The 18,031-nt window shown below is 57.4% G+C and overlaps 1 protein-coding gene across 2 annotated transcripts; it reads right to left on the bottom strand.

Moving 5' to 3' along the window:
* Positions 1 to 122: 122 nt before the first annotated feature.
* On the bottom strand, positions 123 to 12,912 carry CARHSP1 (calcium regulated heat stable protein 1). 2 transcript variants are annotated; one of them, XM_079944932.1, is made up of 4 exons: positions 12,805 to 12,912; positions 5,245 to 5,409; positions 4,443 to 4,565; positions 124 to 2,751 (listed from the first exon to the last, which is right to left on the bottom strand). In XM_079944932.1, the coding sequence occupies exons 2-4, from the start codon at positions 5,400 to 5,402 to the stop codon at positions 2,589 to 2,591; spliced, it is 444 nt and encodes a 147-aa protein (XP_079801058.1). In that variant the 5' UTR covers positions 5,403 to 5,409; positions 12,805 to 12,912; the 3' UTR covers positions 124 to 2,588. The 2 variants fall into 2 exon arrangements, with proteins under 2 accessions (XP_079801059.1, XP_079801058.1); XM_079944933.1 differs by lacking the exon at positions 12,805 to 12,912 and having other exon boundaries at positions 123 to 2,751; positions 5,245 to 5,406.
* Between the last annotated feature and the right edge of the window lie 5,119 nt (positions 12,913 to 18,031).

Consider the following 18,031-nt stretch of genomic DNA (forward strand, 5'->3'; position numbering starts at 1 on the left):
CCTTGGCTTCCACCAAACCCACCCTCCCTCCCTCGAGCCGCATGGCATCACACGTGTTTGGGGTTCAATGCTTACTCCGGCCTTTCCCTAATCAGGTTCGATGGGCTGGTTATAATTTGTCCTAATGCACTCTGAAAATCTGTATATTTTTACAATAAACATGTTCACCTCTGCACGCCCAAAGCCATTATCTACCTCCCGAGGAAAAGGTTGGCCAAGGAGGACCTTCGCAGCCTCTTGTGCCCCCTGCATCTCCCTGCTGCACTCCTGGAAACCAAGAACCTGGGCTGCCTCCCCTCCCACTTCCCAGCTTCCCTCCGTCTGGACCGCCCTTGGCCAGACTGCTTCTGCTCACACAGTACCAATTTAAATGCGTCAGCAGTGCGTTTACCCACAGCTGACCACGTAAGTGGCATTTTCTACTGTCACGAAGCCACATCCCACTGCTAAGCTTGCCTACGCACGAGGATGATGATTAAGGAAGGGCTGATCCCATTTTCTTATTCATCCCCCAAAAAACCAGACTGCAAAGTAGAATGACTGTCAGCCTCCTCTGGGGAGACGCCCTTACCTGCTGGCTTCAAGGAAAAGCTCCCTGGCAACCAGATTCCCATTAACACATAACGCAGAGCCTCACGCAAAACAGACTTTACTGAGAGAAGGATGCTGGTGGGAGGAGACCTGCAGTCAGGAATCCGGATTCTGTGCCCAGCTCCGTCGCCAACACCGTCCATCCTCCCAGAGCCTCCGGAGTTTCTGTAACTTGAGACTCTGTGCTTGAGTGGGGAAGGGTCCCTTCCAGCTCTGACTGAGAAAGATGTGGTCGCCAGGAAGGACAGAGCAAGAGCCATTTACAAAGGAGCCTACACAGCGAGAGCCCAAAGTTTAGCTCAGAAGAGCAGATCCAACTCCCAGCCCGCTGGCGGGCTGGCAGGTCACAAGGAGCCCCAACCATGTGTCAAGGTGAGGACAAGGCAGTGGAGACACCTGGGGGAGCAGGTGGAGGGAAGGTGCAGGTTCTCAACCTCCGGGAGCCTGCACGGGTCTCGGGAAGTGGCTCTGGAAGCATGGTCTGTACCCAACAGACAGGTCTCCAGGAGCCACCTGGGGACAGACCATCCAAGGCTGGAGGGGAGAAGGCCACCGCAGGGCAGCAGAAGGCAGAGGCAGGAGGACCCTTCGAGGGGCACGACAGGCCAGGAAATAGGATCAACTTCCTTAACTATGATGTTTCACTGCATACTGGAAACCAACACACTTGCCTATTTAAAACAATCCAGTGGTCATTTTGTGATGTATGAAAATACCAAATCACTGTGTTGTGCACAGGGAACCAACACAGTGTTGTAGGTCAGTTATACTTTAAACACACACACACACACCCCAATAACAACTCCACCAGTTCTCAGCAAAATAGTTCTGGCCTTCCACCCCCTTGCAGAAATTTCCAGATTTAAGACAGTGGATTAGGCCGTCATTGTCTTTCAAGGGCTCGCCTCCCTGCACTGACAAATGGACACTTGACTACATACAGGCCACATATTTCAAGACGTATTTCCCAGCTATTGCTATTTTTAAAACACAACTAAAGCCAGACCAAACCACAGCAAAGAAAATCCTAAGGATCTGTTTACTGGAAATATCTACAAAGGTTTGCAATGTCGGCAGCGAAGTGCAAACAGAGCTGGCTCTGGTGAGAACTTCAGTTATGAAATAAAAAAAAGAAAATCCTAAGCAGTTCTTCACACCAGTTTTCCAGAAAACCCCACCAAAGGTGTATTTCCCCTTCAACTTCTGACTTTACCAGGCTGTCAGGAAGCAAACCACCTGCTCTTTTCTAGATGGATCCGGAGAAAGGTCTGGTCTTAAAGAGCCTCCCCTCTCCACACTCCCCTCTCCCACCGCCATCCCCACTCCCACCCACCACCTCAGTGACGGGCTGCTGAGCCAGGATCACTCACCCTGAAGACAGACAGAAAGGACCAGGCTTCGAAGAGAGTTAGGATTCGCCTCTGAGCACGTCGCTGCCAGGTGGAGGACTCCGGGCTCCCAGACACCCAGCTGTGACACCTCCCGCTGCGAAGGTACCAACCTCCCCCCACTCCCCGCCCCTCCCAGCCCCCTGAACAACCAGCTGAGAACCAGAAAGAAAAGCCTGCTTTGCCCAGGGCCGAGGAGAGACACAAGGGGGCCGCTTGGGCGGGAATTCCTCCCGGGAAAACACGCAGGGTCCATGTCACTACCCAGAGGGCCAGATCTGGGGATTTTGAGCCTTCCTCCAAGGATGAGGGGCTGTGGGCTGGGGAAGACCACCCGACCCAGTCGCGGGTGGGGCTCGGACAGACCCTCCACTCAGCCACTAGCGGGCGCCTCTCCTTTTTCAATGCTTTTAATGCTTTTCAGATGGTGAGAGGCTGTGCTGGTGGCCGAGAGCACCCCACACCCCTTCCTTCAGGAGACACTTGAAAGGGACCACGCTCCCCCCTTGAAGCCCCATCTCAAGCGGTAGAATGTCCTCTCCAGTTTGGTCCTGCCTCCGGCCCCAGAATCTCCCCCAAGCCCTGGGGAAGGGGCGCCTCTGGCCTCTCCTAGGAGCTGACGATGTGGCCGGACCAGGTCTCGTGCTTGGTGCCCGGCGCCAGGTGGGTGATGACCACCTCCACGGCCTGCAGCTTCTCGTTCTTGGGCGGAATGGAGCACATCTTATAGGTGACCTCATCGCCTTCCACGGGGACGTACTCCCCCTCCACGCTGTGGGGTGGGGAGAGAGCACTCAGGGCCGGCACTCAGAGAAGCCAGGACACCAGCCCTCGCAGAGGAACTGCCGCCCTGCCCTGCCACCAGGGGGCACCACCATGGCCCTCTGGTCGTGGCTAAGGAGCCCCACACCCAATCAGCTCCTTCCCTGGGACCTCGGTTGCTGAGACAGAGATGGAGCCCCACCCCCTGGGGATGCTCACATGGCATGTTAAACGAGGGCACCGAGGGCCTGACGGAGGGAACAGCGGGGAAAGGCAGTCTGAGCCTGAGTTGGGGGATGGCCTGGGGGGAGGGTTTCCTGAGCAGCACCCCGACCCCCTGACCCATCCAGGAGTCCCAGAAACCAGGCTACACCTCTGCTGTTCAACTCCTCAGAACCCCAGTGAGCTTTCCAGAAAGTCCGTTTCCCTTACTTTCTATGGGACATGAGTCACCATCTCACCCGTGATAGGGAGGTGCCCAGCTTGATGTCCCCTTGATGAGACCCCAGGAGGAAAATCCCTTCAGATCCTGAGCACCAATACCAGCCAGCTCCCCCGGAACTGGTTTGCCTTGACTGAAGAATAACATCGCAGATGGTGCTGCCCTCTTTGATTTGGCCACCAGGAAGCTCAGGAATAAACATGTAGCCCACTTCTAGCAGTGGAACTAGGCATCACAGTATCCCCATCTTTCTTATCTGCCCCCCAACCCTTTCCTTTCTAATTTTTTTGGTGCACTGTGTGTATCCTTGTCAACCACTACAAATCCTTTCTGGAAAGAGGCAATGTGGAGATACATGTCTGCATCCACGCATGATTCATACATACGTGAAAGGCATTGCTCTAGCGTCATCCTCGTGTCTACGCTGTACGGGGGGGTCTACTGAAGACCTGGCGTGTAAGAATGTTGGGGGAGGGTCAGAAGGGATAACTCTCCCATCCCAGCAGACATGTGCAACAGGATCCTAATTCCAAAAACATGGTTTCTATGTAGACAAGGTCTGCTGTGTGGGGTAAGGACTTTGCCTGCCACAATCGGAAAGACTGGGGAGCTGCCGCTGAGGTCAAGGGTTGGGGTGCGGGTCGGGGTGCCAATCGGATCCCCACAGATCTGCAGGCTGCTTAGAAGATCAGAAGTGAAGCACAGGCTGCTGGATGCCTTCCAGCCCCAAGACCAAGGACGTGTGGGCTCCACCCTGGGTCCCCCCCACTGCCCGCCCCAGGGTTTCCAGACACTCAGGAAGGAAGGACGTCAGTGAGCAAGTGGCAGGAGAAAGGGTCCAGCCCCAAACTTCCTTCCTGGAACAGAGCGCAGGCAGCCCCCCGCCTCACCAAGCTGCTTCCCCCGAGGAAGTGCAGGAGCCCAGCCGCCAGGTGAAACACAGCTCCCCAGACTCACAGGGACGCTCCTCCCCACCCACCAGACCCACACGGGCACTCAGACCCACCCCAAGCAGATCTCAACTCACACATGCGCACACGCAGTCGCCTGCAGCCTGACACACTGCCACCACCACCACGGGCTCACGACCCCACCGCTGAACACGGTCACACACAGATCACAAGCAGAGTCACACACACCTGGCTGCACAACCATCATCATAGCCGGCGCCCAGGAGAGTCACACGCTCTCCCTGCCTCCTCGGGGCCACGGCAGCACCCACCCCAGACACAGCCCACCCAGACTGGCCGCTGTCTTACTCGGAGATGTGCAGGAAGATGTCAGGGCCGCCGTCGGCCGGGGTAATGAAGCCGTGGCCCTTGGACCGACAGAAGCATTTGCAGACTCCTTTGTAGACAGGGCCCTGTGAAGCCCGCACCGTCCTGCCAGAGAGAGGAGAAAGCGTGAGCGGCCCCCGCCAGCCCTCCAGAACAGCCCCCGGCTTCCCGGGCACACCCAGCTCATCCCAGTGCCCACCCACGCTGTGCCCCAGGGAGTCCTGGCCAGGGCCACCACGTACAGCTGTGCAGGCTGTGCACTGCACGACTCTGGGAGCCATTCACAGAGACCCTGGTGACAAGGACTCTCTGAATGACGCTGGCAGAGTTTTCTCAGGCCTCAGTTTCCCCCTCTGACTAAAAGCTCTCTGCGCATCCCTCCCTCCGAAGGCTATTAGCAGCAGCAGCTAGCAGCAGCCTCCACTCGTTGGCCTGAGCTCTGCATCTCCCAGGCACCGTGTGGGTCCCCTGTGGCACCGTGGCCACCCTGCTACTGTCCCCCTTTTGCAGCCATGAAGTCAAGGGCTCACGGGGGAAGAGGCCTGTGTGTCGTTAAAGCCTGATGATTTAAGACCCCAGCGGTTTCCCACCCCTGGCCATCGCCAATCCTTGCCCCCAGCTCGTGACAGCCTCAAGTGGGCCTGGAGCAGCGCCGTACAGTTTACGAGGCGCCTGCCCAGTTTCTCACCATCAGCCCTTTCCCAACCCCGAGTCTCCCATCTGACAGGGACATGAGGCTCTCTGGACCCCGCAGGCGACCTATCTCAGGAAGCCTGACACTCACGCTGAGAAGGTCCTTGTCCGGCGAGTGGGCAGTGGGCTCGGGACCACGTTGCCCCGAAGCGGGGATGGTGAGCGGTCTCGGGCCTGTTGGGTATCCAGCAGCCCGGCCGAGGACTGGTGGGTGGGGTGCTGTGATGGGGGAGGAGGCTCAGATGACATGGCCGACCTGGAGAGGGACAGGGGCTCTCAGGGGCTCATGCCTTGCAAGGAGGGGCCTCCCCAGATGCCTCCCCACCCCAGCGTCTGCCATCTGAGACTCATTCTTCTGGCTGTGGAATGCAGGCTCGAGGCTCACTCAGCGTGGAGGTCACCTGCTCCAGAAACACGCCCGGCTCACTCCAGCCGGGGCAGGCGCCTGGTCTGGGCTCCTGCAGCTGCCGTGGGCCTCCCGCTATCATTGCTCTGTACGGAAATGCCAGGTCGCATCACTGACAAGGACACCATTGGCCCCCTCTATGTTCCCAGTGCCCAGCACAGACCCTGGCACACGCCAGGCCAGGCGTGGTAAATCTTTGTGGAAGGAAGGAAAGGAGGGAGGGCGGGAGCAGGGAGGCAGGAAGGCAGGGCGGGCGGGGATGTTTCAATGCCAACCACCTAGATAAGGACTCCAGCCACTCATCAGACATTTCCTGGCCCCGGCTAAGTGCCGGACACTGTGGGGAAGGCAGAGGCAAAAAAGGGACCAACACTCAAGTGTTCCTCCAGGAAACTCCGGGACACAAACCAAAGAAGGCTCAGACCCTAAGTCAGGCCTGCATCCGGGAGAGGGAAGCCCGGCAGGTAAGTGTGTGGGACCCTGAGGGGCAGGGGCATTTCAAAGGCAGCATCTCCACCTGGACCCTTACTCAGATCCAGGCCTTAAAGTTAATTTCCACACAGCCTGAGTCTCCAATTGCTGCTAAGAAATCGAATTCCCTCCGTGACCCCTAACATGCATCAGAGGCTGGGGGCAGACCCAGCTGGAGGGGCTGGAGGGAGCGGACTCCATAGTCCCTGCCTCGCTCTGGCAACTGTGTCAAGAGCAGCACGTGGCCGCTGTACCCAACACACTGGCAGCCTTGCCTCAAGGCCACGAGGAAAAAGCAAAGCCCAGGAGCCAAAGGACCTTGGCTGAGTCCTTTCCCCTCTCTGGGATCAATTTTCCCATCTGCACAGTGGGGCAGCTGGGTGGGCATCACTCAGCACCTGCTCAGGAAGGGGGATGGGGACTCAAGGTGGAGCAGAGCGGGGCCCTGTGGCCCCAGGACAGTGGAGGAGGCCGACTCGGACATCACCCCCGTTCACAGGGCAGCCCTGCTGGGTTCTGTGTGGTTCACATGGGGTTTTCAAATTTAAAATATGAGCTATCTTTTAAACATCCCAGGAGTTTGCTCCAAAATCTATGTTTCCAACTAGTTTGAAAAAACTAGCAGCTTTGACAGCCTGGAGCCTCCAGTCCACCAGCCCTGCCCCATGCGTGCCTGGTCTATAGCAATACGCAGCCCCAGGACACCAGTTTTCAACCTGCATCCTCCAGGGAAAGGGCCGCCTCCTTCCTCAAAAGGAGGAAACCTCTTCCTCCATTGTCCCCACAGTCCCCCACAGACCCCCCCCCCACTCCCCTTTCAGGACTCGCTCCCTCTGGCTGGGAAGGGAGAGGGCTGCCTGGCTTCCCGGGGGAAGTGATATAGCTACCTCCTGACCCTTCTCTCAGCCGCAGCCGCAGCCAGCCCAGAAAGGCCCCGGCTCCTTGGCCCGGGGGTCAGAGCTCCAGCATGACCCACCAGTACAGGTCATAGAGTCCTAGAATGTTCAATGCCTGGGGTTCTGGGAAGGGGGCCAGCCCAGAGAAGGGAAAGCCCCACGCAGGACAGCAGGTGGGACCACTGCGTCCTGGTGACACCAGGGTGAGGCGGGGAAGTGCCCTCCCCCGCATCCACAATCTCCCTCTTTCCCCTGATGTCAGGCACATCTGACTTCAAATCCCACCCTGCCGGCTGTGTGATCTTGGGCAAGTTACTTAACCTCTCTGGACCTTGGTTTCTGCATGAGGAAAATGGGGATTTTAATAGTTCTGACTTCACACCATTGTCATGAAGTTGAAATGAAACAATACATGTTAGGCACTCTGCATACCCTCCACCCAGAACAAGTGAGCATTAAGTGTCAGCTACGATTGTTGTTATAACTGTCATCATAAAGTCATTCAACAAATATGTGCCCGGTGTCAGGCCCTGTTCATGGCACTAGAGACACGGCTGAATTTGGAGCCAGAGAAGAAACAGGTCAATAAATATATAAGCAAAATCATTACAGGTGGTTCCCTGGTGGCCTAGTGGTTAGGATTCCAGGCTTTCATTGCCATGGTCCAGGTTCAATCCCTGGTAGGGGAACTGAGATCCCACAAGCTGCGTGGTGTGGCCAAAAAATAAATAACCATTACAGACTGCTGAAAGGCTGATAAGAAATACATGGAGGGACATAAAAAGTAGCAGGGTTGGGGTGCCACTCTAATGAGGGTGCAGGCTGGGTCCCGGACAGTAAGAAAGAGTGGACCACTTACAAAACAGAGGGAGGCTCTTCCAGGTGTGGGAAACAGCCTGTGCAAAGGCTCTGAGGTTGGCAAGGGCAGGTGTTGGCAAGGAGACTGGGGGCGGGGGGGTGGCCGGGGCACTGGGGAAGGAGGGGTGAGAGGTGAGAGGCAGGTTGGGTTGGAGGGCAACACCATCATCCCCATGTGTCTTCATTCTTCACATCCATGTCTGTCTGACTGTCCCCATGTCCCCTGCCAGGGCTACCTCCCCCTAGGTTAATGAAGCAGGCCCAAACTGGGGCCCCCCTTCTCTCTCCACCCCAGCCCCCTTGACTCCCCTAGTATACCCAGTCCAGCAGAGATGCTAATGGAAGCCCACCCTCTTGAGCGGGGAGCAACCTGAAGGCAGCATGGAGTCCCTCCACATCCTGGGGCCCGGCACTGGGGCTGGGACAGAGCAGGGTCTTAACCAGCATTAGGACCCGAAGCCCCCGCTGGAGTTCATGTGTACTTGTGTGCTCGGTGCCTTGCACAGTCGAGCAGCAGCAGGGGGCTCCACGCATGAGTACCTGGCAGTGGGAGAAACTGAGGCATGGGGGGCACTAGAGCCTCTCGGAGTGGGAACGGGAAGGTAAGTGCCAGCCTGGGAGACTCAGGATCCTTAACCACCACCCTGCCCGCCTCCCCTGGGCCATCAGAGCTGAAAGCAGCTGGGGCAGCTGGAGCAGGCCTGGACAAGAGCCAGCCCGCCCCCAGGGGCCTGCGTGGGGAGGGGGAGCGGCATGGGGGAGGGGGCAGGGACAAGGAGTGCATGGCCTCTGTGTGGGGAGGCCTGGGTTAAAGTCCAGCTGTAAGGAAAACAGCTGGGGGAGGGGGGAGCCAGTAGCCCAGGAGCCAGCTCTGGGGCCCACTGCTGCCCTCCAACACACAGATGGGGGGTGTGCGGCAGTCACCCCCCCACCCTCATCCCCACCCACCGGTGCTTCCAACCAGCAACTGCTCTCCCAGCAACACCAGGGGAGCTTTGGAACTGACCCTGGAGGAGGCAGGGCCCACCCGCTGCCACTAGCCCCCCTCCTGGACGCCCTCAACTCCCTACAGCTGCAGGGCATTTGCAAACAGGCAACTGAGGCTCAGTCTGCTAGGAGGCTCTAGGCCAGACCCGGGACGGGCCTCAGGGCTGCAGCAAACTCAGACGGAATGTCACGCCCAAGGCATGCCGCGGCTGCTGAGCTGTGTGCACACACCTGTGCGTGTGCGTGTGCGTGAATGCGTGTGGCTGGTGTGCACAGGACTGTAATGGGCGTATTTGGCTCTGCTCACATGTGTGGTGTATGTGCGCACGTGTGTGTCTGAAGCCAGGCGCACACGTGGATGCACACCTGTCACTGCCTGTTTGTGCACATCAGTGGATGGGGCGAGGCCACCCCACCCCCGGCACCAGCAGGGCCTTTACCCTGGGAAAGGGCAGGAAGGGGGCCTCAGACCAAAATAGCCTGGGAATTTTCCACAGGCCCTGCATGTCCTCCTGGAAGGTTCAGAGAGTTCAGCTGGGCACCAGGCTCTGGTCTTCCTGACCCCTCTTCCACCCACCCACATATCAAGGGACTGGAGACCCAATCCTGCAGAGCTCCTGCTAACCCCCTCCCCTCCTCTCAGCCTCAAACCCCACCAGTCCCACCAATCGTATCAAGGACAAGTCTGTCTTGAGCCAAGTAGCCAGTTGCTGACTCCAGGGAGGGGATCCTTGGCAGTGCTATCCATCATTTACACTTTAGTGAGAAGGAGTTTGCAGTTCATTCCACAAGGCTGCATTGTTGGTAGCTTTCAGACGATCGAGGGCAGGGAGATGGAGGGGAAGAGCTGAGTTCAAGCTGGGAGCTTCATTCTCAGCATGGTTCTCAGCAAAGCCAGATCTCTCCAAGCCTACTCTGAAAAATGGGGTGTCGAGCCTTCCATGGGTTTCTGGATGGGGGAGGCCAGGGCTGGGCACCATGTTCAGACACCTCCCAGGTGTCTGGCAGGTGGGGATGACTACTAGCCCGCGTGAAGGGAACAGGACAGGACACTGGAGAAAGTCGGTGCTAAAATGGAGATGCTGAAGATGGGGGCGGAGTCCAGATTCTGCATTTCTAAGGAGTTCCCCCCAGCAAGGTAGATGCTGGTCAACCGACACAGAGTAGAACACACACAAGAGTAGTGCGGGTTACCGGGTTATCGGCCTTGCCCACCACTCAACCAGCATAAGAGGGTGGAAGGGAAATTTTGGGGGGGGGGGGCTCTAGATGAGTCACAAAGTCACCTTAGTACACCCAGGTTCCTCGTCTGTAAGCTGAGGCAGCAGAGACGCCTCCCTTCCCTTCTCAGCCTCCAGCCCAGCTAAGCCCCAGCCCCGCAGAACTAAGGGCACGTGGGCCGAGGGGCTGGGTGAGCCAGCGGAGGCTGGACAGTGGGGTCCCAGAAAGCAGGAGAGGCCCATGAGGAGCCCGAGGCGGGCTTGGGCCACATTCCCCTCCATTGTTCGGGGGAGAGTGGGGCTCAGGCGGGGGAGGCGGGGAATAGAGCGAGGATAGAGGGGAGGGGGAAAGGGGGAAAGGAAGGGGGCGGGGACTCAAGGGGCGGGGATTCAGAGAGCGCCGAGGCCAAGGGGTGGGGCGGGGAGTCAGCGGGGAGGGAGCGGAGTTGGGGTAACTGGGGAATTAAGTGGAGGGGGCGCAAGGGCGGGGCGGCCTGGCTGGAGCCTGCAGCGCCAGCAGCAGGAAGAAATACGAACTCGGCGCGGAGGGTGCAGCCCGCGATGCCCGCGTCCGGGGAGGGGGAGCAAGCCCAGCCGGGAACTGCTCGGCCGCCCCAGAGTGCTAGGAAGAGCCCAGAAACCCGAGGGCCATTGACCAGGAAGAAGAGGCGCCCCTCCAGCACTGCCCCCCGTTAGCGCTCCCGAACACGCCCGCCCCGCCCAGGACCCTGCGCCCGCCGGCTCCCAGCCTGGGCAGCCCTCCTGGGAGGAGCCCAAGCCCTTGTTCGTAACTAGGGGCCTACTCCGCACCCCATCACCCCCACTTCCAGCCCTCCTGTATTCCATTCTCGCCTCCATTCTCCCAGGGCTTCGGTCAGACCTGAGTCTCAGGCCTAACTCTGCACTCCACTCCCTCTGTGACCCCTGGCAAGCGACCTCATCGCTCCCTGCCTCAGTTTGCCCATCTGTCAAATGGGACAGTCCTGGTGCAGCCTCCCAGCCCGGCGGACGTCGTGCGGAGGATGTTGTGCAGGGGGTACCAGATACAAAGGCTCGGAAACAATGGTGGAGCCGCTAACGATAGAACTGTCAGGCCTGGGGCCATCTAGAATAATCCCTCCCATTCCTGTCCCTGCTGATGGGACACAAACCAAATGCCCTGACTTTGCCACTCCGTGAGACAAAGACCCACCCTCGTCCCCGCCCAGGACCCAGAGCCCGGCGCTGGGCCTGGCTCAGCTCATTGCGAGCATCTACTCCGGGCTGGGCTGGGCGGCGCTACAGGCCCCAGTTCGGGCTCTGCTGGGGCTCCTGCGCCAGCTGGGGGCGGGGGCGGGGGTGGGGGGGAGGGAGTGACAAACATGGCAGCTTTGCGAAGCGCGGTCATCAAGTCCGCCCGGGGAAGGCGAGCACAGAGGGGGCTTGGAGGAGGGCCCTGGCCCCGAGGAGGCAGCGGCTGCTTCGAGTCCTAAAGGCGGAGTGGGGAAGTTTTTCCTGGGACCTGCAGGGGCAAAGGCCCAGGGGGAGGGAGGACGGGCGGCAGAAAGAGGATGGGAGGGTCTCGGGGGAAGATAATAGAAAGCTCTCTTGAAAAGTTTGAGACTTGACCGACAATGGGGGGCATCAGTGGACGATTTTAAGCCGGGGGTTGATCTGAACCTGTTTTTACAAGTCCTCCCTGGGTTCAGGGTGGCGAACGCATTGGAGGGGCAAGACTCCTCCAATGAGGGAGTGAAGAGACCAAGAAATATCCAAAAAGCCAGTAAAAAATGTTAACAGTAGCTAACGTTCCTCCCCGCACTGGGTCAGCCATGTCCTTTTATTCTCACTCACCCCGTTATGATAGGAAAAGTTACATCCCCAGTCTACGGATGGGGAGACGGAGGCTCAGAGAAGCCTCCTACTTTGCAGTGAGACACCCCCGCCTGTGGGAACGGAGATCGTGCCTGGAGGGGCTTATCTCCTGTCCCCCACCCCCAATACACACATCCACTCCAACCCCAGATAAGCTATGGGGACCAGAGACTTCCTTGTTAGAAATCAATACAAAACAAAAAACCGTTGCATTTCCGGCCTGCAAACTTGGGCTGCCAGTGAGGCTGTCGGGAGGGAGCCTGTGGGCGCGGAAGAAGTTTCTCGGCAAGGCCTCTGGGGCCCCTCATCCAGACGCAAACACACCGGGCGAGCGCCAGGCAGCTCCTCCTCCCCAGACGCGGCCAATCGTCCGGCGCCGGGATACCCCCAGCCCACCTCCCCGCCAAGCCCGGCCGACGTCCCACCACTGAGCCCACAGCTGGCGCGGCCAGGCCTGGCTGGGAGCTGTCTCCACCTCCCCGAGCGGCGCCCCCCACCCCCGCCGCGCCTCGCCCCAGCGCACCGCGAGTCACCCCATCCTGCTCCAGCCCACAGGCGAAAGCAGGGGGAGGGTGGTAAGGGGTGGGGGCGGGCGGGGGCGGGACGAGGAGGAGGGGAGGTTTTTTTCCGCTAGAAGAAAACAGGTGGGCAGACGGGAAATGCAACCCGACGTCCGCCTCACATCCCTCCAGCTGCTGCCACACCCACCATTCTCCAGAGGGGGATGAGTAACCCGCGCTCCCCAAATAGGCCAAGGCGGCCCGGGTATTTCCTAGGGGCCTAGAGAGACCCAGCCTGGGGCCCTCTGCCGGCGAGCTGGAAGACCCTGCAGAGGGGGCGGTGAATGGGGGCAGCGGCGGCAGAAGAGGCCGAGGTCCCATCCCGGAGGTTCCTGGGCCTCCCTCGGGGCGGGGGCACCACACGACACCCCTCCTGGGGTCCCCGGAGAAGCTCCCTACCTGACGATCTACTCCGCTCAGCCAGCTGCTCTGCTCGAACTGCAGGAACAGAGCTGCGGAGGGGGCGCGGTTCGCGGGGCGGGCTCGCCGCGTCCCCGCCCCTGACCCCGCCCCCAGGAGCTCTCAGCCAATGGGACTGCGGTCTGGAGCAGGGGCGGGGCGGGCGGGAGCACAGCCCCGGCGGGATCTTTGTGTCCTCGCGCGCGACTGGCGGGATCGCCGGGCGCATGGCCTTAGGGGGGACCCGGCTTCAGGCCTGTGCCATACCCCGGCCAGAAAACTCCCCTGAAAAGGGAGAGAATCTGGTCTTCGCGCCCGAACAGGTCCCTCCCCTAGCCAACGGCGTCGGGTCTGGTCCCCCACCTGACCTTAGCTCCAGAAACCGGACGGCCCAGGGGCACCTCCGTTTTAGCGCGAAGAAAGAGATCTAGGAATGACAAGAAGGAATGAAGAGAGCGCCGAAGGGAGGAAAAGAAAACCAAAAAAATGCAAAGAAAGAAAGAACAAAAAAACGAGGGAAATCTGTTGATTTCGTTCTTTTTGTTTGTGTTTTGCCCTTAATTTCCACTCCCTCCTTGAGTCCTCTGTCTCTGCAGGGGTTTTTTTAAATTAATTTTTATTGGAGTATGGTTGCTTTACAATGTTGTGTTAGTTTCTACTGTCCAGCAAAGCGAATGAGCTATACGTATACATACATGCCCTCTTTTTTGGATTTCCTTCCCATTTAGGACACCACAGAGCACTGAGTAGAGTTCCCTGTGCTATACAGCAGGTTCTCATTAGTTATCTATTTTATACATAGTATCAATAGTGTATATATGTCAATCCCAATCTCCCAATTCATCCCACCCCCCCTTTTTTCTTTTTTTTCTTTAATTAATTTCGTACTCAAAGGAGAGGAAACCGAGGCACGAGAGGTGACCCACCCCCTCACACACAGCAAGTCGGGAGCAGCTTCTGAAAGGGAGTCCAGCCCTGGACCCAGGCTCAGGCTGGTAGTTGAGGGGCGGGAAGGGGGGAGGGATCCTGTAACTGTCCTGGGACAACAGGGTCCAGGAGTGGGGACGAGTGGGGACGGCACGGGGGTTCCTCCTGGAACTCACCAGTTCTGCTTGCTCTTGTATGCAGATAGGTTAGGGGTCCCCAGAGAAAGAACCAGGCATGGCTTTCTTGACATAAGAGAAGCCATTTTTGGCCTAAGCCATTTTGTGATCTAAGCCCAGCCACAATGTTTGTCCTTTAACAGGGCTCAATAATTAATGATCTTCAGGGAAGTGAGGGAATGCAGGAACAAAGGAAAAGTAGTCAAGAAACAAGAGTTCAGCGATAAAACAGTTGTAGTTCCTCCTCAAGGGAATGATGATGTTGACCCTCCAGACCTCAATCAACTAAAACTTGGACTCTGTCGACCTTTGCCCCAATTCTATGCTGAATTCTCCTCTGCTCAATCCCCTTCATGACTAGGGGATTAAAACTTCCCCAATTTGGGGAATTCCCTGGTGGTCCAGTGGTTAGGACTTGACACTCTCACTGCGGGGCCCCCAGGTTCGATCCCTGGTCAGGGAACTAAAATCCCATAAGCTGTGTGGCCAAAGAAAAACTTCCCCGATTTTGCTGTTGGGGAGACACTGCTTTGGGAAAGATCCCAGGTGTTCTTACTTGCTGCCAGTAATGATAAATCTTTCATTCTCCTGATCTTTAGCCTGGTTGTGTCTTTTCGCTCCACACCCACCAAGAGATGAACCCAGTTTTCCAGTAACACATTCTCTCCCCCCATCTCCCTCTCCCTCTCCCTCCCACCTCCTTTGTTCCCTCCTCTACACCCACACAAAGAAGAGACTGTTGAAGGCAGCCCTCTACAAGCCTGCAAGAGGGTTCTCCAACAGGAACTGAATTGGCCAGCACCTTGATCTTGGATTTCTCAGCCTCCAAAACTGGGAGAAATCAGCTGCTGTTGTTTAAGTCACCTGTCTGTGGTATTCTGTTACGGCAGCCAGAGCAAACTAAGGCAGTCCCTTCTCTTCCTTTTTTCCCCAAAGCCCTTCTCAACTAAACTGAAGCCTCTCAGAATTTCACACCTGAGGTTGTGCAGTTCGGGTCTACAATTCACTGGATGTGTTGCCCATGCTGGGCTCTGTGTTGGGCACTGAGCACCCGGAAATAAAAAGTGCCTGCCCTGTTCCCGCCCCTGAGGAGTCACAGCCTGGGGAAGTGGTAGGCGGGTAGTGCTAACCAATAACCGAGATGTCAGGTGGTGGGCTAGATAAGCCTCCATGGCTCCGTGGATGCCGGCCCTCCGCCATGGGATGAGACAGGTCGCAGGGAGTTCTCTCTCCCAAATTGTGGTGGTTTAAGTCTCCTGCAGTCAGTGATATCAGCCCACCACCTTGGCCCCATCTGATGGCACAGGCCTAGCAGCCAGACCTGAGCTAACAGCTGATGAGGGCACGTGGTCTAAGTTTTCTGCCCAACAAGGCCTTATTAGCGGTTCAGCCAGCCATCTGACAAATATTTATTGCACCTGTACTCTGTTCCAAGCCCTGGGCTAAACAAAACTCTCATTAGCCCTGCCCCCCCACCCCCATTGATACACTCTAATAGCAGAGGCAGATGTTAAACCAGTAATCACACAAGGTACAAACTCACTCTGTGACCCACAGCAGGGTCAGGCATGGTGCTGGAGGAGCCAGGAGAGACTTCTCTGAAAAGTGCTGATTGACCTGAGATCTTTAATCAGGAATTAAACAAAGAAAAGGACATTCCTGAGAGAGGTGAGAGCATGTGCAAAGGCCCTGGGGTGGGAAGGAGCATGGTGGGGCTAAGACATAGAGAGAGGAAAGGGAGTGTGGGGTGAGATGGCAGTTGCCGGAATGGGCTGAATTTATGGGTCTCAATTAGGGAGCGATGGCAGCCAGGTAAGGGCTTAAAGCAGGTGTGAATGGAGACTCCTCCCTTCAAAGTGTGTCTCATGTCCACCCACCTGTACCCATTTCTTCCCACCTTGACTTAGGCCTCTACCATCTCACCAGGAGCTGCAGCCTCCATCCAGTCGCTTCTGCCTCTCCCTAATAACCATGCTCACGCACCAGTTTTCTGTGCAGCAGGCAGAATGAGCTTTCAAAAGCACGAATCCAACCATTGTTCAAGAAAAAATTACTCATGACACTTGTTAAAACGGTGAGGCAGACTTTGTTCAGGACAATCACGATCGGTGTAGGGACCACTGCAATGGGGTTTTTGCAAAGATTGGGCTCAACTCCAAATGCAACTAGGAAAACTGGAAACTTATAGCGGGGGTGGGTGGGAGGGGGGAGGACAGTGGATGGAAAATTACTAAGAAGAAACGAAACATCACAGGTCAAGGGGGATTCTGGCTAAACTGAGCTAGCAGGATTCTTGCTGTAGGCAGGTCAAGGTGATCAGACATCACCTGCCCCCACACAGCCAGCAGCATCTGCACCAGAGTGGTTCACTGGTTACAACCGACGACTGACACATCGTTATCACCGGCATCCACAGGAGGGCCCACCTGATCCATGTGCTCAAATCCGGCTATCCTTTCCTACGCTGCTTCTGGGGTTTTCCGCCCGCTGCTAAGGTTAGATAAATATTCTGTGGCATTTCCTCTTTCCTTCTAATTCTTTCATCGTTTTGAGAAGCCACTTTACATCTTCGGGATATTTTGGTGAGCAGGGTGAATGGCCCCATCCAGCTGTGCTGAGCTAGGAGTGCGGGCTGCGGGGCCAGATGGCGGGTGAACTTCACTCTGCCAATGACTGGATCTGGGGCCACTCTCTTCCCCTGCATCTTCCCAGGCTGCCTCTTTCTGGTCGTTGCTCAAATGAGGGGACCTTCCACCCACCCTGAACTAAGTGCGTGCCGTGCCCTCCCTCAGTCTGTCCCATCGCCCATGGTTACCATTTCACCCTTCTCCCCTGTGAATGTTTTTGGTGTCTGTTTCCCCCACTAATACATTGGCTCGCCAGGGCAGGCACGTTGTTTTGCTTGGTTTTGTATGCCTGACACATGGTAGGTGCTCAGTAAATACATGTTGAAGGACCAGGGCAGAGGCAATGTCATGGAGGGTAGCAAGGTCGGCCACGGATGAGGGGACTGGCGAGTGACTCAGTTTTCCCTTCTGTAAAATGGCACCAGAAGAGCCTACAGTTGAGAGGGAGCTGGAAAGTCCACCCCAAGCCGGGTGGGAGGCCAGTGGAGGTGGGAGCTTGCCCTCTGCTCTGCTCCTCCCGGGCTGACCCCCTCCGGGTAGCTCTGAGGCTAAAACCCACTCAGGGTGAGGTCCAAGGGGGCTAAGGGGGCCGGCTGAGCCTGCTGACTGAAGGAGGGAAAAGAGCCCAGGAGCCAGCTTTGTGAGCTCACCCCAAACACAGACCACCCCTCCCAAAAGGGCACAGACACAGAGCCCACTGAGATGCATGGAGACCTGTGAGCACACACACTCACACCTCCACACACAAACCTGCACTGCAAACACCCCATGTAAATGAGATGAGATAGCCATGGACACACACACACACACACACACACACACACACACACACACGAGCAGACAAGACACATACCACACACAACACCAATATCCGCCCCCCCACACACACATACCCCCCATGCAAACACACGCAGATGGAAACATGCATAACCACACTTTCCCACTGCACAGCTCCCTGGGATTCTCCCCCAAACTCCAGACCCCAGAGCTTTCTCAGTCTAGAAACAGTCCCCCTGCCTCCTCCTCCAGGCAGGCCTCAGAGTTCACTCACAGAGTTCTTAGGGCAGGGGATGGAAGGCACCCATCAGGGAAGAAGTCATCCCCATCTGGGATGCCCACTCTTCAGAGAGAGAGCCTCCGATTGTGCCCAGGGGACAAGAATTCCCCCCTCCCAATAAGCGATGGGGCTTGGGGAGGGGGCACCTACAGCAAGCAGCCCATTCACCACCCACACCTCCTGCCCCCAGCTCACCACAAGCTGGGAGGAAGAGAAAGCAGACAGATGACTGGTTAGCAGAGCTGGAAATGCAGCCCAGAGAGGTAGGGGACGTCCCAGTATGACCCAGCAGGTCCTGCCCAGGGCTCAGGGATCCCTTTGCCAGTAGAGCAGGTGGGACCCCTCTGATGGGCAGGAGGAGAGGGAAGGGAGGGCTTGGGGAAAGCACAGCCCCTCCCCAGGCTGGAGAGCTTCTCCAGCTGCCCCTCCCCAGCCCCTTG

Source organism: Stenella coeruleoalba, assembly GCF_951394435.1.
Source record: "Stenella coeruleoalba genome assembly, chromosome: 15".
NCBI lineage: Eukaryota > Metazoa > Chordata > Mammalia > Artiodactyla > Delphinidae > Stenella > Stenella coeruleoalba.

Bases quoted from the DNA above. Each gene is read 5' to 3' on its own strand.
- CARHSP1 (XM_079944933.1), bottom strand. From the start codon at position 5,402: ATGTCATCTGAGCCTCCTCCCCCATCACAGCACCCCACCCACCAGTCC. The intron at 4,566-5,244 runs GTGAGTGTCAGG...TCTCTCTGGCAG, and splicing joins CGGACAAGGACCTTCTCAGC to GACGGTGCGGGCTTCACAGG. The intron at 2,752-4,442 runs GTAAGACAGCGG...CCCACCCCACAG, and splicing joins ATCTTCCTGCACATCTCCGA to CGTGGAGGGGGAGTACGTCC.